We start from the raw sequence: 9,134 nt of genomic DNA, 5'->3' as shown, positions 1-9,134 counted from the left end.
CACTGACAATACTTATTAAAGATAATTTTTAAGCGTGAAAACTGTCCATATTTTGATGTCATGATATGTAAATTTAAAATTGTTATTTTATGGTGATAATCTTGTTTTCTTGTGCCCAATAATGCATAATTTCATTTGATAAACACGTTTAGATTGAATGGTAATTTATAATCAGTCACAAGAATGTCGAATCTGAATCACTTGAAAAAAACACGGGGGTGCTTAACTTTTTTCCAGGTGTATATTATCTAATCTGTTTCACCACTTCTGCAATCATGATCAATACATGTATAATGTAAAAGAGCCATTGCATAAAATTATCCCATTTCACTAGATCTTCAGTTATTATTAAGACATACAATAAACAAAAGTGTTACTTTAACTGTAAAATGGAACTTAAAAAACTTATACCAACTGGTGTCATTTTTCAATGTCACTTCTGCTAAAAAAAAATAAACAGTACAATGTAATATAATGCTAATTCCCTAATAATTATTTAAATTTTACACATGCACAAGTTTATACATTTAAAGTTTGCTTGTTTCCTAAGCACTCACATAAGTAAACAAGGTTAAAACATATTTTAGTTAAAACTTTTTTCCATATTATTATTTTTGAAGATATACCTTTTGTCAGGCTTAAATCAAAGTAGAAAAGTCTTAGAAAGAGTGCATGCTCAAAATGTTATTAAATTAGTTTTTATTCATATACAAGTCAAAGTACCCATCCCTAGTGATAGGAAAAGTTTAAGTTAATCTATCAATTTAAATTATTTCATGTACTTTAAAAAGGTTAATTGTGTTGCACTCTTGGTTTCACTCAGAGCCAAAGCTCTGAGCTACTTATACTACCCACTGCAAAAAGTAACTGTTGAGCATTTCAGTCATGCTAAGAGCTGCTCTACAATAGTATATGGTAAATCTACATTTGCATTTTTAAGTTACATCACATTTTGAAATGTGAGTGATAGTGTGATTAATTCCTAACAATTTAGAGTAGAATATCTTGCTTGTGAAATGAAATTTGGTATCAACATTATTCATGCTTGTTCTCCCATCATTTCAAAAATGTATTTGAGCTATGCCTGTGTGCGCAGCTTTTCAAACAAAAGATAGATGAATGCTCGAAGAACCACCATGGTTCGCAAAATGTACTTTTAATTTTACTTATAGTTTGAAAGCCCCTTTTTCAATTTTATGAAATATTATTGGTATAAGATTATTTTCTAGGGATATGCTTTTCATCAATAAGACCATTAGAATCAAATGCTACAAGTCTCAGCCATCACTTCTTAGTTTATTAGAACTGAGATTAGTAAGGTTCTTAAAGCATGCTAATCCTCAGAATTGCTATTCTGCCATTTTTCATTGGAATTATAAAACAATTTAAAAGGTTAATAGTGTCACATCAACCTATATGCAATTTTAAATCATATAAAAAATTAAAGTGAAACTATGCCACTACTTGCTGGGCAGGTGCTTCAGCCAAAAATATTTCCAGTTAGTACCATTATTAACATTTCCTATTCAGTTAAAACTTAATTTTTGTATATCCTACCAAAAGTGGCAAAAAGTAGATTTCAAGTTGAGAAAAAAAAATGTCAGGTAAGAAATCTTCCAGTTTCAATTTTAATAAAACAATGAAGAAAAGACTGGAGTTTTCAATACTTGAGCACAGAAGTTTAGTTCTTTAAAGCATTTATCCCTGAAACACTGGAATGTTTAAACCCTATTTGGTTTCAATTTTCTTTCTTCTGAAAAATTACCCTATTCAGAGAATACAATAGAAGGAAATTCATTTGTAGGCCTTGATTCACAAATATGATCATCAAAATGTCTTGTTTCAGCTAATTAAAACAAAAACAAAAAATTGAAGATAAAAAAGACAAAAAAAAAGACTCATTAGCACAATTATACATTCTTAAAAAACTATTTCATATACAAGCACAGTGTTATGAATTGAGGGACATTTGAAATAAATCTTACTTTACTGTCTTTAGTATCTGTGTAGCATTGACTAGCATGTTTAGACTGGGTTTTTATTAGTTCACCTATCCAAGATGGTTGCTCTGAACTTATATCACCATTTTCTCTTCCCTGTAAATAAAATGAAAAATAAAGAACATTAAATACTGAAACAATGTTAACATATAAACAAGGGCAAAGAAAACCTTTATATGATGTGTAATACTAGTAAAACAATAAAAAATATGTTCTGCTTTAGGGACAAAAATTAAAAATGTCAAAATTTATATGTTGAAATAATAAAAGGATTTTGTTTTTCTGTTATATAGTCAATTCAGCTAATCTGAAAAATATTATATTGTGATAAGAAAAGTTAGTTTTTTTATTCATGACAAACACACATACAAAATTAACTGTCTACTAACTCTCTGTTTTACTTCGATCATAACTGATCAATTGTTTAGTCAACACTTATGTTAATCAATATAAAGATGGAAAAAAAAGATAGCTTTTCTGAATAATAATTAATCATGATCTTCATGTTTATGTAACCAAAAAAACTTTATAAAGAACTTACTACATTTCTGCGAATAAACTGGGAAAAAGGCCTGCGATTGGGTGCTCTAGCCCTACTAGCTGTTAGATGGGTGAGTTTGTCAGGAGAAATCTCTACACTGTCAAATGCTGATTTATCTGTCATAAATAAATAACACTTAGATATGTACAAAATATAATGTATGCAGTCAGACAATTTTTTAAAATGCTTCAAGGAAAATTCTACTGTGTTTTCTTACATTTATAAATATTATTAACATCTGCTATTGCTTCAAGAAACATACTACCACAGCATTTTAATTGGACAGATTTAGAATTCACTAAGACATCAGCCTCTAGTTTTCACCAATATCTGAAAATGTGAAATAGTATCAACAATGGTAATCAATATTTTATCAGTGTAACTCCTATATGTTATTCCATGAACAGAAAATTGTTAAAGATAGCTGAATAAAGCTCCTGATCAGTATTTTATTTAAAAGCTTCTCCAGGATAACAGTAAACTTTGTTGTCAGGATTTTGTGTAGAGGGCTAGGATTCTTCTATAGTAGGTGTCTGTGACATGTTGGCAATAAATCTGACAATAAATGAGCAGCACACACTCCACTTGTTTTAAAATAATATATTCAAAACAAGTCAAACTATGTACAAAAATTCTTTACACTATGGATATCACAGTTGTATCTCAAACTCAAAACAGTTCTCTTTTTCTTGTCAAAAGTCAACTTAGGCTGATTCAATTATTTTAGAATCCTACTGACAAGATGAACTATTTTTCTCTACTTTTATCCCAATAATATCAGTGAATAATTTACTTACGCTACCTCATGGATTGCCACAGTTGTATCTCAAACTTCAAATAATCGTCTCCTTTTCATCAAAGTCCACACAAATGGGTTCAATTACTTTAGAATACCTTTTGACAAGACAAATTATTCTCCTTATCTTTGTCAAATTGTGAAACTCACTTTCAAAAATCACCTGTTAAATCTAATCACTCGCATGCCAGCTAACTTCTTGTTTTCTGACTAAACTTTACTGAACTTTGCTTCTTTAGTGTTTCTTCATTTGATTGCCTCTACTTATATGTTGATCACTGAGGCCTGGAAATTTCTGTAAAATGCACTAACGGCACTGATTGAACAATACTTAGTTAAGGCAACGAGAAAAATACTGAAGGTTCAAGTAATGTGACGTCAAGAATTAGAGCAAAGCCTAGACAACAATATAACTGCAAACACAACATACGACTCGTACAGAGTTACGCAACCAAACTTGTCATAACTATCACCTTTGAAAGAATTACTTTTAACCTTCTTGTTATGAAAAGTAAATTAGATATTAAATCACCAAATAAATGAAATAATAACACTTACACTAAACAGTCTTGTATATCCAAGATTTGTCTAAGCAATTTCAGCCAACATATAAAAAAGTACAGAAACTATTTCTTTTATTTCTAGTCTCTTATGCAAAATTAAATTTTATGTATACATGGAAAAACTAATCTAATGAATTTTGAGTTAAAGGAGAGAATAATAGATCATAATGCAAATTATGGAAAATGGCCAATACAATAACTAATCATATTTTATTGTAATATATCATATGTTAATGGTATTTTATAAGAATGATTTGCACACTGGTATGCCACCATAGATGTGATGATTACAGCATGTTTAGCACCAACATATTTCACAGTAAATGTCCAATCATTTGATGTGCAATGTCACCATAAGTACTTATAGCTGAATGGACATGTCACACCCCTTTTTTGAAGAAAGATATTCTTATAGCAGGATTAAATGATGCTGAGCCAAAGGACACTACATTCAGAAGAAGGGAGTTTCATGTTCTCCATGAAAACTAAAAAATTCACAGTACAGCACATATAAAAAAGCAACAGCTCCAAAACCAACCTCAAATCAATCCCACACAATGCCCTCACCCATAAATTGAAGACTATGGTTACAAAATATCACAACTTCACAGCAATATGCATCTTCATGTGTAAGACACCCCAAAAACCAAAATAACAGCAATCCTTTTCAACCATATACCTGCTTAGCACCCCACTGTAGCCCTAATAGACACATGTGCTTTTGGTCACCTTAAACATGGTCTTGCAAGCTGACACCATGTACAATGGAAAGTTCAAGGTGTGCGGTATATGATAGAAATTAGTATTCTTTGTGGAAGTATGGTGCAACGAAAAATGTAATGCTAAACAATAATGCATAATTATGGCCATCAGACTGATCATTACTGCAAGTGGAAGAAGTACTTCCAAGTGTAGCATGAAAGCTAGAGCTTTGTTCTTATAAATGCAATTAATCCTCATCAGCACACACTTCTGTTTTAATTAACCAAGACTGAGTAGTAGCACAAGAACTACGTCCAACTTATATTTTACTATCAGCAACATATTTTCACATCTTTTCAACATACAGCCTTACTGAATATGGAATGATGAACCTGTTGCGGATTGCAATGCCTTATATAACTCCTTCTTCAGAAGGAAACAGATGTGAAGATTCATTTATATAGGAACTTTATACTTTAACAAAATAAGATAAACAATTATTTTATAAATAATACCACACAAACAATACTTTAACATGAATCAAGTGTTAGATCTATGTCTATATTATGCAAAGGTAAATATTTATGAAATTACCTTCTTACAGTAAGAATTATAATAGTTTCCTGCTGACTGTAGGAAGTTTATTGCCTTTTGAGTACTGTATAAACACTGAATACTGTAAAAGCTAGGTCATGTTAGGTATAATGCTTTGCCTGTGAACTGATTTTAGCTTATTCAAAGATGATAGCTGATACAAAGCTAATTGTGAATGACCATTCAGCAAGTGAAAAGTTATTTGTATGCAAAAACACTAAGCTTATGGTGGTTACTTAAAATATGTAAAAAAAGAAAGAATGAATCAATGAACATACAAATAAAATAAAATTATGCAAGCATACTTTACACCAATACTCCAGCAAGGTATCGTAGATTAACAGTTTAATTTGGCAAGCAAAAGTTTCTGTTAATCATCCAAAACACTTTTAGATTACATACAAATTTGGAGGATAAATTTCTAACATGCAAGTGAGCACCTACTTCCCTTTAAGATACTGTTGTGTAGAAAGTATACATTATATACACAGTTAAAATTTGATTGCAGGTTAAATGTGTCAATACCTCTGTACTGAATATTTGATAGCTCTGACATAAAGTACATAACACCATGTTGAATGACACTCTGTTAAATATAGTGCATATGCACTTTGATTCCCACCTGTGCACAAAATATTAATGTTGTTCTAATTTATATTAATATTATTATAAAATGGCTTTAACAGATAAGATCAGACATCAACTGAATTATTTTTGTTTGCTTTCCTTTCAGGTGCAATGCACAAACCTAATTAAGATATAGCATTACATAAAAATATCAGGTAATTAATATCACATGTATCTGCTCTTGCACATTCAGTAGTCAAGTTCACAGTCAAGTAATATTCTCATTATACAGGAGTACCTTGACAGATTATTTACGAAGCCATCAACAACCCACCTGTGATTAGTTCCATGTATTTGAATGTCCCATACATTAAACATAAAAACAGCTTCCAATGTTTAACATGGTACTTTTAGTGTCTACCTTAATCTCCTTCTCAACTAAACAGTAACATTTGAACCATCCATATCTAAATCTTAAGTTGAAATAGATGTTTCATATTTAATATCTCACTGCCGGTTTGACACTTGGAACATGAACTCTAACCCATAATAGAGAGGTTTAACACCATGGTTATCCACGTATAAATGTTTCATACGTAGAATCTCAGTGCTGGTTTGATACTTAGCAAACATGCCTCATGAATTCTAATTCATAATAAGGAGGTATAAAAACACAGTTATCCATACATAAATGTCAAAATAAATTTTTTGTTCATAATTTTATCCAATAATACAAAACACTCATCTTCATTTTTAATTTTTTGTGCAAATAAGTTTTTAACATGAAATATTAGCCCAAATATACACAGGTATGTAAATTTTTTGTGCATGGTAACTGAAACTACTTATGATGCTGTTTGGAAACAGCTGAAAATATCTGACTATTATTATTATTTTGATTTCTAGGACCAAATTATTTCAACTTTTAGTATACCTCATGTTGATACTATGCAGTAATTTTTACAGCCTACCATCCTCATTATCACTGCTTACATTAAACCTAGCTAAGTTGTAGGGAGGTGATGGTTTCAAAATACTGTTTCACAATACCCATTCACTACTCATTGTCTGTATTTTGCACCAGTTATGTGAATTGACAGTTAAAGGTTACTTATATTTTAAAGATTAAAGATCTTATCAAACTTCCTCATTTTGGACTAAGCTTATCACAGCATCATACATGATCCAGGCTTTGTACATAGTTTTTGTCATTATAATAATACTATTGACAGAGCATGAGAAAAGCATGTTGACCATCTTAAGTTTCATAATTATGAAAACAGTATTTTTGTATCTTTTATCATTAATACAGTAACCATTTGCATCATGCTTCTTGGGATTTTGGAAAGATGAGAATAAGATATCCATATCAATTTCCAGTGGTTTCTAGGGGATTGAAAATTAATGATAAAATGTTTAAAAAAAAAAATTATACTTTTAAACTGGTTTATAGTTTCATTGGATTGCTTTGTTTTGTGGGTACATCCTCAAATTCAAGTACCAGTAATGATAATCAAAACTTCAAGGTCTTGAACATAAGATGTCAAACTCAAAACCTCACTGGTATTTATCTTATAATGTAATAATCTCCAGTGTCTTGGAAGTGTTAGTTTTTTATATTTTTTATGTTATTTAAATATCATAAGTTTATGGTGAGTTATTAAAAAAGAAAGTATTCAATATCTAACTCTAATAATATCTTGACAGTTCAACAAGACCAGACAAATGTGTGATGAAAGACATGAAGTGTTTGGTTTTTGACAAGTGATCATCCATTATTAAATTGGCTTCCAGTATGGAACCAATAAAGAAAGATGTGATTAAAATTATTGTAAGTTTTATTTTGTTGCAGTATCACAAACTACTGATCAACAGATCATGCTTAACCATCCGAGGCATTATACACCTTCACATATGATGCTTCCAGGTGACTGCTATAAATAGCATTTTAACAGAAGCTTTGTATATTGTAAGCCCAACCTACATGGTAAGCTCTGGCACTGAGTGAGAAATCTCATTAGCAGTAGTGTGCAAAATGTACAGTGTGCTGTTGGAATGGTATTATACACATATCTCACTAGAAACATAGACAGGGCCAGTAAAGAAGAATATGATTAAAATTATTATTCGTTCGATTGTGGTGCAATATCACACAAAATACTAGCTTACCTATGTTTAGAACCTAGTAATAAAATGTTTTAAATCAAAAGTTGTTTTTTAAATCTGCATCATGTTGATGATTTTAATACATTAACACTTGCCACATAAGTCAGCCTGACATACTGACGTGGATCCAAAAAGATGAGTCATTCAGGAAAAGTATGGGTTGTTTGATCAGACAAAAAGAAGACATTTGGCACTATTATTGAGGTCTAGGTTGCTGGACCAGGACTGTGACTGGACCCAAGACCATGAGAGCCAACATGGAGAAGTTAACTTTTAAATGTAAAGTAAAACATGCAAGATTTAAGGGGACTTCTTTTGTGAGGTTGTCTGGCACATAGTATACAAGTTTTAAGTTCTTAATTCTATAAGACAATACCTTAAAAAATCTTGAATTTCCCTTAGTGTGATAAATGTGGCATTTTTTCTAGGTATCCCCTCTTCTCTATTTTATTCACCATTTCTCCAATAAGTACAAAATTTAACAGAAATTACTCACTATAAAATCGTCATTGCTCAGATAAACCATAATTTTTATAGCCTTCAATCGTGTTTGATTACTGAGCCATCAAATAGGAAATCAGATCCCTCGTACCACACCCACCTGTCACATCCTCTGTTTTAGGATTTGTTAATAGCTCTCTCTTACATTTAATACTACATTATGTATAACCAATAGAAAGCCAAGGTTTTCATCTATTAAATGACATATTATATTATGTTGTTTTCTGAAAACAGTACCAGCTTCATTCCCATAGGAAAGATAACAAGTAGCTTGGATGAATTTGTAATGTATAGTTAGAAAGCAGAAAAATTGTGATAGTTAGGAGAAATTGTCTGCTTTTTGCATGTTGTTATCCTATGTTCTTTGGTGCATTATTTAATTAAATAAAAATTATTTAGTGCATTACAACCATTAATATAAAGAAAGTAGGGTTTTAAGTCTTCAACAGTTGACAGCCAAAAAAAAAGAATACCTGAGTAAGTACTTTATTTTTCATGATTATTTCTTATTTATCATTATAAAAGGTTAAGGTTAGATTAGGTAAAATAATAATAATAACAATAATATAATAAAAATGTTTCATGAGGCATGCACACGAGCAGTTCAGAATAGCTCGTGGGTAATGTAATTCGATAACATAATGTGAGCTCCACCTTCTCCAAGTGATTTACAACTTATAATGGCACGAATAGTAGTTAAACAT

The 9,134-nt window shown here is 30.7% G+C and overlaps 1 protein-coding gene across 3 annotated transcripts in view; it reads right to left on the bottom strand.

Annotated features, from left to right (window-relative positions):
* Nucleotides 1–9,134, bottom strand: part of LOC106464315 (SH3 domain-containing kinase-binding protein 1-like) — a 98,454-nt gene that overhangs the window by 14,486 nt on the left and 74,834 nt on the right. For all 3 annotated transcript variants that reach the window (XM_013924446.2, XM_022392013.1, XM_022392014.1), the window contains 2 exons: nt 2,542–2,657; nt 1,986–2,096 (listed from right to left, as the gene is read on the bottom strand). In XM_013924446.2, coding sequence (XP_013779900.1) covers nt 1,986–2,096; nt 2,542–2,657 — 227 coding nt within the window. The remainder of the gene's footprint in view (nt 1–1,985; nt 2,097–2,541; nt 2,658–9,134) is intronic.

This window comes from Limulus polyphemus, unplaced genomic scaffold (genome assembly GCF_000517525.1).
Source record: "Limulus polyphemus unplaced genomic scaffold, Limulus_polyphemus-2.1.2 Scaffold1618, whole genome shotgun sequence".
Taxonomy (NCBI): Eukaryota; Metazoa; Arthropoda; class Merostomata; order Xiphosura; family Limulidae; genus Limulus; species Limulus polyphemus.
The sequence above is the reverse complement of the archived record's forward strand: the minus strand, read 5'-3'. Positions and strand labels throughout refer to the sequence as shown.